This window comes from Convolutriloba macropyga, chromosome 4 (assembly GCF_964194025.1).
Source record: "Convolutriloba macropyga chromosome 4, txConMacr16.3, whole genome shotgun sequence".
NCBI classification, from domain to species: Eukaryota; Metazoa; Xenacoelomorpha; order Acoela; family Convolutidae; genus Convolutriloba; species Convolutriloba macropyga.
In genome coordinates, this window is record NC_134471.1 from 13506489 (window position 1) to 13523858 (window position 17370).

Here is a 17370-nt window from a genome sequence, read left to right on the forward strand (position 1 = left end):
TCCTGATTTTGCAACAAAATTGCTACCCTTAAATAACATGAGAAATAGCGATTTCTCATGGGGCAAAATGCAACAAAAAGCCTTTGAAGACATAAAAAATGAATTATGTGCTAACCCACTACTACAGCCATATAGTCTACAAAAAGAAGCAACAGTTACTATTGGCGCCTCTGAAAAAGCCATTGGCGGGGTTCTTTCGCAAGAAGGACATCCAGTCATATATTTATCGAGAAAATTGACTCCAGAGGAGCAAAACTACTCAAACATGGAGCGGGAAGCACTGGTAATTGTGTTTGTGGTCACAAGACTAAAACAATTCCTTCTTGAAAGACGATTTACCTTACAGACTGACCACAAACCACTCAAATATCTCTTTGCACCAGACGAGGAGATCCCGAAGACAGCATCAGCGAGAATCACAAGATGGGCAATAGCTCTAATGGGTTTTGACTATGAGTTGACACGCCAGGAGAGTAGATACCCCATGCAGATGCTTTCAGCAGAATGGATTTTGACGAAGACGAATCGGAAAAGGATCGAGTGTGCTTCGCAATCAATAACATCTACTTCGCCCAGAGTGGTTTGGTGACCCAAGCAGAAATCAAAACTGAACTTGGAACGAGCAGACTCTTCCAGGACATAATGAAACGAATTAAAAGCGGTAATTGGGAACAATTCTCAGAAGCGGAAAAAGTATTCGAACAACAGAAAGATGCACTTACTTTACATAATAAAATCATCTTTAGAGCTGTTGTTCCTTTCATTCCACCCAAACTACGACACTTGGTTTTGGCAAAAGCGCATGAGACACATCCCGGGAAGAATGCAACTGAGGCATCATTAAGAATGATAGCATGGTGGCCTGGCATTACCAAAGACGTTCACCACTTTGTTAGTAAATGTAAGAATTGTCAATTGAACAGGCCTAGCCTGGGAAAAACAGTCTCTACGTGGCCAGAAGCCGACGTTTGAGAACGGCTCCACATGAACTGGGGTTATGTTAAGGACCATGGCAATATCTTAGTAATTATTGACGCAGGTTCTGGTTGGATAGAAGCCTTCCCCGCGGGAAATAGAACATCCGAAACAGTTAAAATATGCCTTAGTCGAATCTTTGCAAGATTCGGAATACCAAAGACTTTAGTATTTGATAATGGTCCTGAATTTGTAAGTGGTGACCTTAAACAGTAATGTGAATCACTGGGAATTAAGAAAATGGAATCACTCGCCTATCATCGAAGAGCTAATGGACTAGCTGAAAAAGCAGTTCAGACAGTGAAGCGGGCTTTTTAAGCGTGGAGTCCCAACCTTAATGTGTCATTTGGAGCATTCCTGCAAAGGGCACTGATGACACATCGCAACACTTCAAAGACGAGGAGCAAAACTCCAGTTGAATTCATGTTGGGACGCAGAGTGAGACTACCAGCAATAGCAGATTTCGACTTGTGCGAACCCATTCTGTTCAAGGCCAACGAAAAGACAAAGACAGTTCCTGCTACCTTCATCATCAGGAAGGGCTTGAACACATCTTTCATACAGCCCGAAAACTCAGCACGGACAATTCTAGTGAAGTGAGCGACAACCAAATTGTGAGACTAGACAAGGACATCAACAAGCAGCAGAAAACAACCCGACAGATTTGGAGAACCTATACCCACAAACTTGCTTAAAAAAGAGAGAGGATGTGATGGTTTCAAAGAAACATCAAGAAACTTAGAAGTTTTCTTTATTAAAGTTTCAAAGAACGAAAGAAGAACTTACCTGACGAACTTTATTGCTGTGTCGATAAATATTGGCCACGAAACTAAACTCAATTCTATTTTTGTTTTGGCGCTATCATTATCTTATTGAGCTATCAATCATATGTCCGAAGCAAATTCTCCCACAAACAGAAACCTGATTCTAACATCCACCGACCTCCAACTAATTAACTCGATTGTACCCAAGCCATATATGATTCTCATGGAATGATGATGAAAATAGAAAATCACCCTCAGGGATTCGGAGTTAAGATCTATTCACAATCATGCCAATCATGTAAAATATTTTTATCTAATCTAAATTTTCTCTGCATATTTTTGCATAGATAACTACTATAAATACAAGCTATTTTTTGTATTTTTTCAGTTCAAAATTTAATTTAAAATTCAACTTATTGAATTCTTTGACCCGTGTTATCGACCACGACATCATTTTTTACTTTAGTTTTTATTAGTGTTTATAGATGTATAGCAACCTCCAATGACGTCAATTGGAGCCCTCTCCCCCTCCCTCCGACTGAAGCGGCCTGCAATAGCTTAGAGCTCCCACTAGTTGTTCGAGAGCAATTCTTCCGACATTAGTCGGTTATGTATGTTATTCTATGCACTTTTAGGACTATTCACACGTGCGTTGCCATCCTGGCCGGTCGACTGTGTTGTGGATGTGTTTCATGGGAGTGATCTCGGCCTGTCTACTCTCATGGGTACCCTGTTTCTGTAGACAGTGCAAAGACCACCAGTATATATGCAGACACTGTGGTGCCCTCCTAGCATACACACGCAAAGTTTAAATCCTACAGAATTTGTCCATCAATTTAGATTTTATAACCAAATTCTATGTAAAATTATAACTAATTAACTCACTCTTATAAACCAAACCACATTTACTCGAGTTTCGAGGTCTCAGCTGGTGGAAAGCGCAGAAAAATTGGAGAAAATCCGGTGAATTTGTGAATTTATGAAGGGAATGTTCTGAATGTCTTGGAAGTTTAGTTCTAGATTCTCAATGTGCTGAAGAAAAAACATTTTCAGCGCTTATCAACTCATTTTGTACAAAAATTTGCCACAGCGTTTGAGAGAAGGCAAGTAATCTGTAAAAAATGAGCCCATGTTCTCTCGCCTGCTTGACCTCATTATTCACGAAGTTGTAAAATTACATGTAAATTTCCTTTGTGGCGATTTTGAGCTAAAATTGTATGCCAATCTTTCCCATCATAGACAATTAGGCGTTTATAATTCTGACAGATCAAATTTCGTTGTTTTTTTAATAATGATACTTGCATCTTTAGTTGTGGCTAAAAATTGTCTTAGCTTTAGCTTAGCATCACATTCAATTATGTATGCCCTTGTTCGATTTTGACTTAGAATGCTCCTGTCATATGTGTGACATCTATATCTTTTCAATAGTTTATAACTTCAAAGTGCCATTTGATCACGCTTATTGAGTTTACTTAAACGTAGTCATATGTTGTCAGCACGTGTTTGAAGGTAGCAAATGAACTTTGTAGCTTAACCCTGATTAGTTAGACGTTTCATCAGAGACGTTTGACTAGAGCTGAACAGATCTACTACCAGTCGCGCTTACTTGGGGTCAACTGCTTCACTGAATAATAAGGTCAATAATAACATGAAAGGGTCACGCGAATCCCATATTGAGCCTGGCTCAGACGACTATGAAAGAGTTTATGTAAAAAGACTAGCTGCTTTGTGCCTTTATCAAGGCGAAACAACTCAATTATGAGTTTCCGAGGCATCAAACGGAACATCAAACAGCCGTTGCTAAAAAGTATTTTTTATTGGACTCAAGCTTTGAGAACTTTATTGTAGAAATTTTTATTATGAGGGCCGCTTGCGGGCCAGGGCAGAAAAGAAATTTTTCCGCATGAGCACATAAATTATGGTCAAAATTTATCTCATCTTTGTCCAAAAAATTTCTGAAAATCAGATTTACCAAGAATTGTTTAAGTTTCTCTGCAAGTTATTATCTGATTATTATGAGATTGGTTGCGTTTTGGAATACTGGTTTAAATTCTTCCAATAGGATGCAAGGGTCACACTAACTGACATCTGTGTAAAACACTAATTTTTTAAAAGTGATTTTAGAAAATAAGGGTTTTTGAAATTTTGGTTAGTTTTCAGTCAAAAACTTTCATGTACTTGTCTCAAGCACTCATTTTGACAACCGTAGACTCTTATTAGAAATTATAACTTCTCAATGGAACCTGAACTTGTTTTAGAATTACGGCTTTCGGATTTAACAAAGATATTTATACAAATTCTATGATTTCATATTGTCAACATTAAGTTTCTGAAAGCGTTCTTATTTTTGGGTCGGCTGCAAATGTTCATTATAAATATGTGAATGTTATAGCAAGAAAAAATCAAATTGCCACAAAGTACCCCCAGTGAAAATTAACACCAAGTGCAGAAAACAACCAAGAATTTCGTGAAAATCAAAACTTTGTGAAAATCGATGGTTTCGGAGTAACAGAGAACCAAAAGTTAAAAATGGGTTTGTTCAATAGATTTATTTTAATTTTATCATTGGACCTTGGACCTATTGATACAAAACAAAGGAATCCAGAAACGTAATGCAATAAGAAGGCCCACGAAAAAAAATTAAAAGGGCCTTTTCAAAGCAAATGGTTTTTATCAGAAACTCTATGAAACTTGCCATTGCTCAGTTTTTGGTACAAAAAACAAATCGACCAAAAGAATTTAAAAAAACACCCGTAGACTTTGAACCTCAATGTTCTCAAAAATGTTATATAGGAAACCAGAGAATCGAATAGTCTCTCTTATAAGTCAGCAAATAAAGAAATATACCAGTAAGTAGTTAAACAATAGAACAGGAGAATTAAAGCGGAGAAATAGGGGGGTAATTTTTTTATTTTTGCACTCTTTACACTCTTTTCCCCGTTATTTTCCGGGAAAATCCTCCCCCGGGTAGCAACCTCCAATGACGTCAATTGGAGCCCTCTCCCCCTCCCTCCGACTGAAGCGGCCTGCAATAGCTTAGAGCTCCCACTAGTTGTTCGAGAGCAATTCTTCCGACATTAGTCGGTTATGTATATGTTATTCTATGCACTTTGAGGACTATTCACACGTGCATTGTCATCCTGGCCGGTCGACTGTGTTGTGGATGTGTTTCATGGGAGTGATCTCGGCCTGTCTACTCTCATGGGTACCCTGTTTCTGTAGACAGTGCAAAGACCACCAGCATATATGCAGACACTGTGGTGCCCTCCTAGCATACACACGCAAAGTTTAAATCCTACAGAATTTGTCCATCAATTTAGATTTTATAACCAAGTTCTATGTAAAATTATAACTAATTAACTCACTCTTATAAACCAAACCACATTTACTCGAGTTTCGAGGTCTCAGCTGGTGGAAAGCGCAGAAAAATTGGAGAAAATCCGGTGAATTTGTGAATTTATGAAGGGAATGTTCTGAATGTCTTGGAAGTTTAGTTCTAGATTCTCAATGTGCTGAAGAAAAAACATTTTCAGCGCTTATCAACTCATTTTGTACAAAAATTTGCCACAGCGTTTGAGAGAAGGCAAGTAATCTGTAAAAAATGAGCCCATGTTCTCTCGCCTGCTTGACCTCATTATTCACGAAGTTGTAAAATTACATGTAAATTTCCTTTATGGCGATTTTGAGCTAAAATTGTATGCCAATCTTTCCCATCATAGACAATTAGGCGTTTATAATTCTGACAGATCAAATTTCGTTGTTTTTTTAATAATGATACTTGCATCTTTAGTTGTGGTTAAAAATTGTCTTAGCTTTAGCTTAGCATCACATTCAATTATGTATGCCCTTGTTCGATTTTGACTTAGAATGCTCCTGTCATATGTGTGACATCTATATCTTTTCAATAGTTTATAACTTCAAAGAGCCATTTGATCACGCTTATTGAGTTTACTTAAACGTATAGTCATATGTTGTCAGCACGTGTTTGAAGGTGGCAAATGAACTTTGTAGGTTAACCCTGATTAGTTAGACGTTTCATCAGAGACGTTTGACTAGAGCTGAACAGATCTACTACCAGTCGCGCTTACTTCCCAGGTTTAGGTCCAGACCCAAATTGAGCTATGATCAGACTATGCAGACTGAAATGACCTCTGATCAGACTTTCCAACCGAAGTCACCTCTGATCAGACCATCTAGACCAAAATGATCTCTGATCAGACTTTCCAGACCAAAATGTCCTCTGATCAGACCGAACCCAGACCACTGTCCAGACTATAGTGCGCTTATGATCAGACCCAATTTCAGACCATTGCCCAGACATTAAACAGACTATGATCCGACTCAAGTGCGCTCAAAATAGTCTGATCAGAGAAAGATTTTAATTATGAAGAAATCTCTTAATTTTACTATAATATATTCATTTCATAAAAACTGGTGTTTGAAGTATTAAAATCATCTAAGGAAAAACCAATTCTGAAAGTATTGCTAATGAAAACGAAACGTAACTGTTGAGAAAAAATTTTATTTACCATGCCCCTTAGTTCAAATTTCTGACTCAATGGATGAACTTAGACAGCTTTCCACAAGAAACGTCGTCGTCTTCAGTTAATTAAAATTTCCTCTTGAGGGGACCGGCATTTGCTATCAGCTGGACTCCTTGTTTCTGATCAGAGTCATCGGACTTTAGATGAGTGTCTGATCGGAACGCTGCTTTATTGTTGCCTCTTGGCTGAGGCAACATCCCACAATAAAAAACAAAAAAATTGAAAAAATAATGCACTCGAAATCAGACCTTCCAAACCGAATTGACCTCTGATCAGACCGAACCCAGACCATGTTCCAGACTATAAAGACTGTGATCAGACTTTCCAGACCGAATTAACCTCTGATCAGACCGAACCCAGACCATGGTCCAGACTATAAAGACTATGATCAGACCGTCCAGACCGAATTGACCTCTGATCAGACCGAAATCAGACCATGGTCCAGACTATTGTGCGCTCGAACCGCTTTCCAGACCCTGTAATTTTGGTCTGGGAACACAGAGGTGTGCGCTCGATTGGGTCTGATCATAGCTCAATTTGGGTCTGGACCAAAACCTGGGTTGGGGTCAACTGCTTCACTGAATAATAAGGTCAATAATAACATGAAAGGGTCACGCGAATCCCATATTGAGCCTGGCTCAGACGACTAAGAAAGAGTTTACGTAAAAAGACTAGCTGCTTTTGTGCCTTTATCAAGGCGAAACAACTCAATTATGAGTTTCCGAGGCATCAAACGGAACATCGAACAGCCGTTGCTAAAAAGTATTTTTATTGGACTCAAGCTTTGAGAACTTCATTGTAGATGTTTTTATTATGAGGGCCGCTTGCGGGCCAGGGCAGAAAAAAACTTTTCCGCATGAGCACATAAATTATGGTCAAAATTTATCTCATCTTTGTCCAAAAAATTTCTGAAAACTAAATTTACCCAGAATTGTTTCTCTGCAAGTTATGATCTGATTATTATGAGATTGGTTGCGTTTTGGAATACTGGTTTAAGTTTTCCCAATAGGATGCAAGGGTCGGGAAGAAAATCTAGTTAAAATAATTTTGGCTCAAGAATCACGTGGGCTAATCAAATACCAAACAAATTCAGACTTTATATTTCATTCACTATCAAAGAACTGCACACAGGTTTTATTGATTGATAAATTGCTTTTTTTAAAGATGCAGAAGAATATGCCAATGAATTTCATTGAATAAAAGAAGACATCCTAAAAATATGTTATGAGGAAACACATACACTTTGTTCATGCAAAATTTCTTTAAAATATCCCAGAATGAGATTTGCTTTTTTTATAAAATAGAAAATTCAATGGATATGAAGTGATAATAAGGAATGGAGATAAAAGCTCAACTTCCTCAAAAATTGCTGATAATGCTCCGAAAAAGAACTGAAATGACAGACATGGAGTAGATTGCAACTAGCATCTGATTATGAACTTTGAAGAACTAAAAAGCAACAGTTTTTAGTAAATCCTAAACACTGTGGTTCAAAATTTATTTCAATCTATACCATTACATAACGACTTTTAGAGTATGGTTCCTCTGTTGCATTAAGTAACAAATTCTGAACTTCGATTTCTACAAGGGCTGCTTCAGACGTTAAGTTGGCCATATGAACGAAAAATCTTGGAGGAAATAAAAAAATGACCTAAAAGGCAAAAAATAACACCTAAACTGAGAACAACAAAAACAAAAATTTATTAGGCAAAACTTTTTTTTTCGCAGTAAAAACGTTACAATCGCAAACTTTTTTATAGCGGACAGAAAACACATGACGCGTGCTGATTAGTGCAAAAATGACAGAGTATATAGCTTTAAATTGTTAATGATACAAAAAGAATCAGTAATGTGTTGACGCACAACGTTCAAATAACGATCAACGTATGTAAAAGTTTTTAGCCCCATTGGTGACATATCGTTGTAGCTGTCACCAAAACTGATTCACACTAACTGATATCTGTGTAAAACCCTAATTTTTTAAAAGTGATTTTAGAGAATAAAGGTTTTTGAAATTTTTGTTAGTTTTCAGTCAAAAACTTTCATGTACTTGTCTCAAGCACTCATTTTGACAACCGTAGACTCTTATTAGAAATTATAACTTCTCAATGGAACCTGAACTTGTTTTAATTTTACGGCTTTCGGATTTAACAAAGATATTTATACAAATTCTATCATTTCATATTGTCAACATTAAATTTCTGAAAGCGTTCTTATTTTTGGGTCGGCTGCAAATGTTCATTATAAATATGTCAATGTTATAGCAAGAAAAAATCAAATTGCCACAAAGTAGCCCGAGTGAAAATTAACAGCAAGTGCAGAAAACAACCAAGAATTTCGTGAAAATCAAAACTTTGTGAAAATCGATGGTTTCGGAGTAACAGAGAACCAAAAGTTAAAAATGGGTTTGTTCAATAGATTTATTTTAATTTTGTCAATGGACCTTGGATCTATTGATACAAAACTAAAGAATCCAGAAACGTAATGCAATAAGAAGGTTCATGAAAAAAAAATAAAAGGGCCTTTTCAAAGCAAATGGTTGTTATCAAAAAACTCTATGCATAAACTTGCCATTGCTCAGTTTGTGGTACAAAAAACAAATCGACCAAAAGAATTTAAAAAAACACCCGTAGACTTTGAACCTCAATGTTCTCAAAAATGTTATATAGGAAACCACAGTATCGAATAGTCTCTCTTATAAGTCAGCAAATAAAGAAATATACCAGTAAGTAGTTAAACAATAGAACAGGACAACAAAAACTAGCAAAACCAAAGTGTTTCCGATTTATTTTGAGAACATGAAGTAGTCCAAAACCTTAGACATAAATTCAACCCGTTTATTTGCTATATTTATGGCTCATTGTAGAACCAATGCGAAAATACATTTTGTGCACTAAGTCAAAACATATTAAAAAAACTTCAACAACGGTCAAACAGTCAAACGAATTATTGATATATTTAGAAAAAAAATATTGTGGAAATTGTTAATAATTATAAATACAACTTGAAGTTCTTATTCGAAACCAATCATGCCTCGGGAGCTCAGGAGACCGTTCATTGAAGAGACTAAGAGACAAGTCAACAAAAAGAACCGCAACATAAGGCTAAAGTTAAAAAATACAAATAAAGAGAAACAGATAGCAACTAAGTTTGAAAAAACCATTATCTGCTAAGCGAGGAAATTAAATAAAAAAACTGAAAACTCGTTGTATTGCTGCACGCGAAAAAAAAACTCTCAAAAACCTGAAGTATGGCCGTACGGCCCAACCACTGTTTTCACACTTCACTTTTAAAGAGGTTCAAAAATCTACACCCTAAAATTACTTTTTTCCACCTTTTTCTGCATCATCATTAGTCAGTCACCACTCTATTTGATTTCTCATTGACAACAGAAAGTCCGAAAAAATGAGAATAGTTAATGACAAGACAGCATAGGGAAAAGAAAACCATTAATAGCTTCATTCGGTTATCACTAACGCGCCCATTGCAAATTTATATTAAATAAAGGGTACATAAAAAGTTTGTTGTTTTAACACAAAAATGCTTTTAAAGTTGGAAAATTTTTGAAAACTTCGAGCCTCAATATTTTGGATCTCTTCTGTCTCCCCCCAGCTTACTGAGCATAAATCTTTCACGCCCTCCAAGCGCACGTGCTATTTTTTTTTACATAGTTACGTGGTATATAACAACATCTATAATTTGTTGGGGAGTCAACCTCTTAGAATCACTTTCACACCACAAATATAAGTCTCCAAAACAGATTCTGTGAATCGTATACTTAAAGACTAGTGAGCTGAAAGGCTCCAAGAGCAATTAATGCCCGCTGGGCGCTACCTGTTTATCCCGTTTTTGAGGACGAGTAATGTAATGGGTCAGACAAAAAATCGGTAAATCGAAAAATCGCATTAAAAAGACCGATATAACTAATATAATTGCTACAAATTTCGTTTTAGAGCAATTAAAAAAAGGATCTATAATGCCCCCCCCCCGTGTTTTTTACGCTTCCTAGTTACAAATTTCATGTTGTCATATAGCACGTTACCATCTAACAAAATAGCACGTGCGCTTGTGGGGCGTAAAAAACATAAGCCCACTAAGCTGGGGGGGGGGGGCAAAACAGAATAGATCCAAAAAAAAAATTGAAGAAAACTGCTAATTTTTCGGATCTATTCTGTTTCGGCCCCCAGTGTTTTTTATGACCCCCAGTTACAAATTCTATGTTGTTATATGGCACGTTACTATGTAAAAAAATTGCACGTGCATCTGGGGGTCATAAAAAATTGATGCTCACTAAGCTGGGGGGGGGGGGGAACAGAATAGATCCAACTTTTCTGATGGTATACATTAAATTGCTCATTGTAAAGAACCGTGATTTGTAAGTTGCGACATTTAAATTAGAAAGAGACAGATTAAAATTTTTACAAGTAACTGAACTGAGTCAGGGTCTGTCATGTAATAAGAGCACGTGCTTAATAAACGCTGTTGCGGAAAGACGCACGCTCCTGTAAAAGTTTACTCTCGCATTTTAAACAACGACCTTCAATATAAACTTGCAGCAAACGCAACAATTTTTGGATGTGGTTTTTCAAGTCCCTTTGTTATCTATGGCCAGTTATAACGTCCAGCAGACAACCCCAGTTTACCACAGAGCCACAGTAGTGAACCCGAACGAGCAGGTTACAAACGGGGGTGGGGTGAGGACTACTTATCAGGTCCAGGTGAATCCGCCCCCATCAGTGGGGAGTGGTGATATTGAAGTGGTACAAGCAGAGACAACACCTGCTGCTGTCACAACAACAACAACTGCAAACAACTGCCATTGTGCTCCTCCTGCTTACACTGAGGTACGTACAAGCTCGATCCTTCTCCTGTGTGCAAGTCTCTAAACCCCCCCCCCCCCCCAACCCCACTCGCATTAGTGTCCTCAAATTGCTTGCACATGCATCCCCCCAGGAGTGCATGTTATATTATTACAATAAATTTACTATGTTATGGCACGCTATGAAATAGGGTAGGGCGCTTAAACTAGTTGAGGGTGGGGGAGATGATGGAGATGAGTGAAAAAATGTTCGAACCTTAAAAGCCCCCACACCCGAAATTATAAAATTGTACCCCCCCCCCATTTTTGGGTATATTTACGGACCCCATTTCCTACTGACCCCAATCTCGTTCGCCGGTGGCTTAGTACAGTTACCGTATTATGACTTCAAAATTACCGTAACTATACCATATATACCATATTTGGGGTGGGTAATAAGTTTTTTCGTGGGTGGAACTTGGCGACGCAGAGGATCTCTCTACGACAACCAGACAGAATCTATGTCTCTCTTGCTCAGCATCTTGGCATTTTGTACGAGATTAAGATTGGGTTCTTTCCTTTTACAGTCCTGTTTTTAAAATCCCAATTATCTCAAACTCTAGATTTGAGCCAATTGCAACTCAAAGATGGCTACAGAATTTAACGGAGATGCAGTAACTGAGACCACGGCCACTCATAACGAGCAGCAAACTGCCGGTAACACGTTAGAAGTCACAAGCACAGCTGGAGACTTCAATGCGCCTCAAGCTACTACAGTCATCCAGACTGTAGTTAACTTTCATAGCCTTTTTGACCATCTCAAAATCTAAGTTCTTTAATCGGATCTTTTCCGTTTGTGCCCCCCCCCCCCCCAGTACGCTATCCTCCCCCAAGTTACAGACCAAGTGCCATTACATAGTACATCACTATGTAAAAATATGACACGTGCGTCTGGGGGTGCAAATAATATGCACCCAGTAAGCTGGGGTACAAACGGAAAAGATCCCTAAACTCTTAGTACCCCAATTTAACTATTTTCTTTGAAAAAAAGGTGAAATACTGAATGTGGAACCCACTTCGTTTTATTGAAGCGAGTTTTGAATTTTCAGTGAGATCTTGAAGAGCACGTGTGCATGAATGTGCAAACAAAGTGCACACCATAAGCTGGGAGGAAAAAGGATAACATCTATTTTTAAACAAGAAATTTCAATTGTCTACTTTTTACCCATTTCAGCTGTAATTATAAATTTTATTGACAATTACTTTAAATTACTTCAAATACGCAACGTACTTGCGGAATTTTGAGCCGAAATGATTTTTGCTTCGGTAAACAACGCCTTACATTGTCGGAATGGCAATATGTAGAGCAAAATTGTAATGTTTTTTTCTTTTGATTGGCCAGTGGATAAATGTGTTACTCAAACTCTGCCGAGATAAAAATTTTCAACAAATTTAATATTATTTTCCTCTGAATTTTAGGCCAAACAGCGTTGCCTCAAAATTGAACATTCAAATTTCAAAATTTCAGAAATCACAAAGTTCTACAAATTCTGAAAGTTTTATCTTAAAAAAAAACGAAGAATTTGGAAAAATCTGGCTAATAAATTTTGCAAGATCAATATTTCGGAAAAAACGCACATCATATTTGATATTTCGATTCTCGCAATTAATTGTTTTCTAAACATTAATGTTTGAAATCTTCATTTACTAACCTGGAGGTTGGTGGCAAACAAATCAGCGCTGAATCAGTCAAGAGACATTCTTTTTTTCTGGATGGCCAGTTTTCTGTTCATGTCACAATTTACACTGGCTAGTCTTGATTTTTGAGGAAAGTTTACTGCACGCAAAGTAATATGTTCAGCTTAAATCCCGCCAACAAGGTTTGCTTTATATGGGATTCTTATATTATAAAAGTATATTACAAAAGGTTGATCAGCAAAATAAACCATTTTATTTCAATTTAATGAGTTTTAATTAAAAACATTATTGTTGTTGCTGTATTTTATCTTTCCGACCAAACATTTTTTTAGGATTTTACAATTAGCAAACTCTGGCGTGAAAGTCCGATCTGTTGCATTTTTGAAAGGTATATCTTTAGAAAAAGTGTGTCTCCAATCTACAAATACGATCTCTTTATTCCTTTTCGATTTGTTCTTCAAAACTGTTCCTGTTTCACGTACCACATTCTTAAAAATTTAGAAATTATTCTCCAATGAATCAAAACTAGAATCTGGGAGCTAGATATTTTCTTTCTGTTTGTTATCTACGAAGCGTAAAGAATAAACACGAAAATTTGACTGAACGAAAAAAGCCGGAAACTTATGGTGAAATAAGTAACATGCAGCAGAGAAGGGATCCTTGCCCAAGGGGATGAAAAAATATTTTTGTTTTTGTATTTTCTCTCAATATCATTTTCCGGAAAAAAATCTAGTGCCAAATACAGCAATTATTGGTACTAATCTTGGTTCGCTCTTAGAAAGGTTAAGCCCAGATAAGAGCGAGAGGCTATGAAAGAGACCCGAAGCGACACATCATGTGTCTCCGCTTTTGGACGCAGTATACTGCCATCATAATATACCAGATTACCAGTACCACTTGTACCGACAACTGCTCTGTCCAGACCCCAATGTACCCTTTCAAACAATCTCGGAGAGATTGGGACCTTGTATACAGGGTGTGCAACTGATATCGCAAATATACCAATGAAGCGAAAATATCAACAAATCGAAAATATCAATACCGTCATACTTTATTCTGATTGAAAAAAAAGCGTTTAGAACAATCTGGAATTTCAAGGCTGAATTTCAAACTATGAAATGCTAGGATAGGAATAAAAGTTTTGACTCGTGTCAAACAGAATTCTAAAAAGCGCCCATCTCGTAATATTTTCGAGCAATAGCTGAGAAGCCATTTTTGATTTCTTTCAATTCTTAAAAGAAATTATTGAGTACCATAAATTTCTTATATAACTTGCCGAAAATACGGAACAATTTTTATACATGGATAGTTTTAGGGTCCGGGAAGCATTTTAATTTTGGATAACTACCCCAAAAATTGGAAATGTTCAGCAAGCTTGCAGATCTACCAGTGTTTTTTCACATTTCTTGTCACAGTATTAATTGGAAGTTGATTCAAAAACGGATATTTTAGTGTTGCCAGGTTGAGGTCCAAGACGGAATCAAGTATGTCCAGACCGAAGATGAACGCACGAGGGGGGCGTCGCGCGCTCAAAATTATACAGTGTTGAAGCATCGAAACACGCACGAAAGTCTGAACATGAATGCACTAAAGTCTGGACATGAACGCACATAAGTCTGGACATGAACGCACTAAATTTTCAGTCTTGTTAGAAAAACTAATATCTATCAGACGACTTATAGCACTCTTACTCCAGAGTACCCATCAAGCGGCAGCCTTCAGAGTTATATATACAATTGTTATATGTAGAATAGAGGTGGTGTGGGTTGCCAAGTATGCACATGTCAGAGCGGCAGAGTGGGTCCAGCCGGGGAAATGGGAGGGTGGGGTGGTTGTGGGGCAGGGGCAGGAACTGGGATGGGGACGGGAAGAGAGGGAGTACCCCCTGTTGGAAGTGGGATACCACAGTGTCAGCACCCTGTACGAATTTGGAGTCAATGGGGCGACCCAACCCTCGTTTGTTGTCCGAACTGTCACATAATGGTATGTCTCTGCCTCTATACTACCCCCCCCCCCCCCTATTTTACCTAGACCTCCCCCTCCCCTCTCATTATATTTAGCAATGGTTAAAGTAAGGTGTCTGTTACTCATACCACTGCGTAAAGTTTATCCGCAATACTTGCTCAGACTTAATTGGAAAATAGACTTCTAAGTACAACAGACATCGAATATTCTGGTCGCAGCTAAATTATGTCTCCTTAAAACATGAATACTATTCATGGATGAAAACTAGTCTTCAACGGATAGCTCCGCCACAGTTGAAGTAATTCGAATTCACTGAAGTTCGTTGCTCTAACTGTAATAGCTTCGAAGAGTTGTTGTATGTTGCTGCGATGAAATCAAAATTTGTCACATTCTGGACATTTTGATCAGGACATTAGCAATGCTTTCAACTTGAGAAATTTCAAGTTTAGATTGATTGTTAAACACCAATCTCTAGAATTGCAATAGATAGCAAATTAAAATATATAGTAAGTCTTGATATTGGCGAAACTGATTTCCCAAGCGCGAATCGAAGATCATTTAGTGCATTTAACATTTAAATGCCAGGACCGCCATGCTAGAACTACCAGTCTGTTCCAGCTGCTCGATGACTTAAAGCGATTTCATCTTATATCCAAACTGATCAAACACGTGACTTGTTCCTCTGAAATCTGAGGACATTTTGATATTAGGACTACACTCATGTGCACTACTACATCGGCTGCAACACCGTGTTCTGGTCTCTCACAGCTGGCCTTTTCTCTGCCTGTATTCTGGTGTGGCTGCCTTGTCTCCTGAGACAGTGCAAAGACCACCAACACATGTGCAGACATTGTGGAATGGCCATCGCATACACTCGCAAGTGCTAACACCCCCCCATCCCTCTGTACACAAATTAGTACAAACAGCGTAGTATCTCACAACCCAGTTGTTGCTTAAACCTCACGAATTAAAACCCAATTTTTCAAGTTTATTCAATTTAAGCCAATTCCCTCAAGGTTTCAGTACGTGAGGTCTAACGTACGACCTCTTAGCAAACTTCAGTCTAACCCAGCAAATTTCAGCAACGCTGCAACTGATAGGAACATCATTTACAGCGCATCAAAGCACAGAAAACTGTTGAACAAAGACAAAAAAAAGAATATCTATCTGGAAACAAATGCATTTTTGTATTTAAAAATTTTTCTTGCTTTTTCCAGCTTAAGAGATACAAATTTTACGACAAAATATTTTCAGCTCATTTGTTCTGCGAAACCACGCAACATTTAATAAAGTTATAAGTAATCTTTTCCTGCTGAATAAAAAAGGACACTGCGCCAAAATTCCCCTCAGAGTCTTAAAATAGACAGCGCCCCAATACAATTCAAATTCCTTCGATTGTAAAAAAAATACCAAGAACACCGCAATTTAGTCAAATTTACAAAACAATTTTTCAATAAATTTTATTAAAGGGAATTTTGAAGCTACGCTCAGATTACAGCTTCACAGCCATAAAAATGTAGATGACGCTTATAAATTAATTACGATAATAATCGATGTTAGGTATGTTATCAATAGAAACACCCCTGAACAGGTAACACCCCTGATTAGAAGAAATAAAAATTTTACTGCTCCTAGCCAGATGATATCCATAGTCAGTTCTAAGACAGGTATGAAGGTTTTTTAAGCATTAAAAAGTGAGAAAATGCCATTAGGGGTCAAATTTAGTAAATCGGGTCATCAGCCCCAAATTTGAGACCAAGACCTGCTTATGATTGCTTAACTTCCTTCATTTCGGCCTGCTTGCCTCTCTTCTAATTCGAAAAATACTATGTTGTTGATGTTGACAAATTCATTATAACCAATTAAGGAGTTGCACATCCCTAAATTATAAAGGCCCATCTGTCTGCTGTGACAAGATCCACTTGGACTTATCGGGACTTGAGAAACATCGGATGACATGTGACATTTGTCAGGGGATTCCAGTTGTTAACATTCCTTCAATTGCTGGATTGGAGCAGTCTAACATCATCATCGAAAATGTCAAAGGACAGATTTTCCCTTTTACATTTTCTCATTTACTGCTACTCCATAATTTTTTTAAATTCAAGACGCTGATGCCTAAGTACACTCTAAAAAATGTCTAGTTAAATTTGCCTGCAATTAATGCATAAAAGCAAATTTGCAGGTAACAATACCTGCAAAATTACCTGCAAAATTACCTACAAAAAAACGTGCAATTCACCGAGCTATAGTACATCACCTAGAAATTACCTGCAAACTCAAAATACCAAATTTATATTAGGTATATAGAGTTTGACGTAAAAAAAAACAACTAAAAACTCTGATCAAAGTGTAGGTAATAACTCTTAATGGAAAATTTGAATGCTTCAAAGTAAGTCCGACCAGAAAACTAGAAAACTTTAGTAGTAGTAACCTACCAGTAATAGTATCTGTGCAGTTGGTAGTTAATTTTAGTGTAATCTTCTTGAATTTTATTTTGTGTTTGCATGGCTGTTATTGTTTCATCGTAGAGCAAAGGGTGGGAAAGTGATATCAGAAACTGTAACCACAGAACAGCTATTTTCCTCCGTAACTGAACATTAAGTTTTGAAAAACATGTTTTGCT

The 17370-nt window shown here is 37.4% G+C and overlaps 3 protein-coding genes across 3 annotated transcripts in view; 2 read left to right on the forward strand and 1 right to left on the reverse strand.

The window, feature by feature from the left end:
- Window positions 1–5109, forward strand: part of LOC142338267 (uncharacterized) — a 23846-nt gene extending 18737 nt beyond the window's left edge. The window contains exon 4 of the mRNA XM_075387941.1: window positions 4855–5109. Within this exon, the coding sequence (XP_075244056.1) occupies window positions 4855–5031 (177 nt within the window). The 3' untranslated portion in view covers window positions 5032–5109. The remainder of the gene's footprint in view (window positions 1–4854) is intronic.
- The window catches only part of LOC142337467 (glycine dehydrogenase (decarboxylating), mitochondrial-like), a 266460-nt gene that overhangs the window by 80783 nt on the left and 168307 nt on the right, over window positions 1–17370 (reverse strand). The gene's annotated exons all lie outside the window — the stretch shown is intronic.
- The window catches only part of LOC142337466 (uncharacterized), a 70004-nt gene continuing 63620 nt past the window's right edge, over window positions 10987–17370 (forward strand). The window contains exons 1-2 of the mRNA XM_075386706.1: window positions 10987–11127; window positions 14529–14762. Coding sequence (XP_075242821.1) covers window positions 14555–14762 — 208 coding nt within the window. The 5' untranslated portion in view covers window positions 10987–11127; window positions 14529–14554. The remainder of the gene's footprint in view (window positions 11128–14528; window positions 14763–17370) is intronic.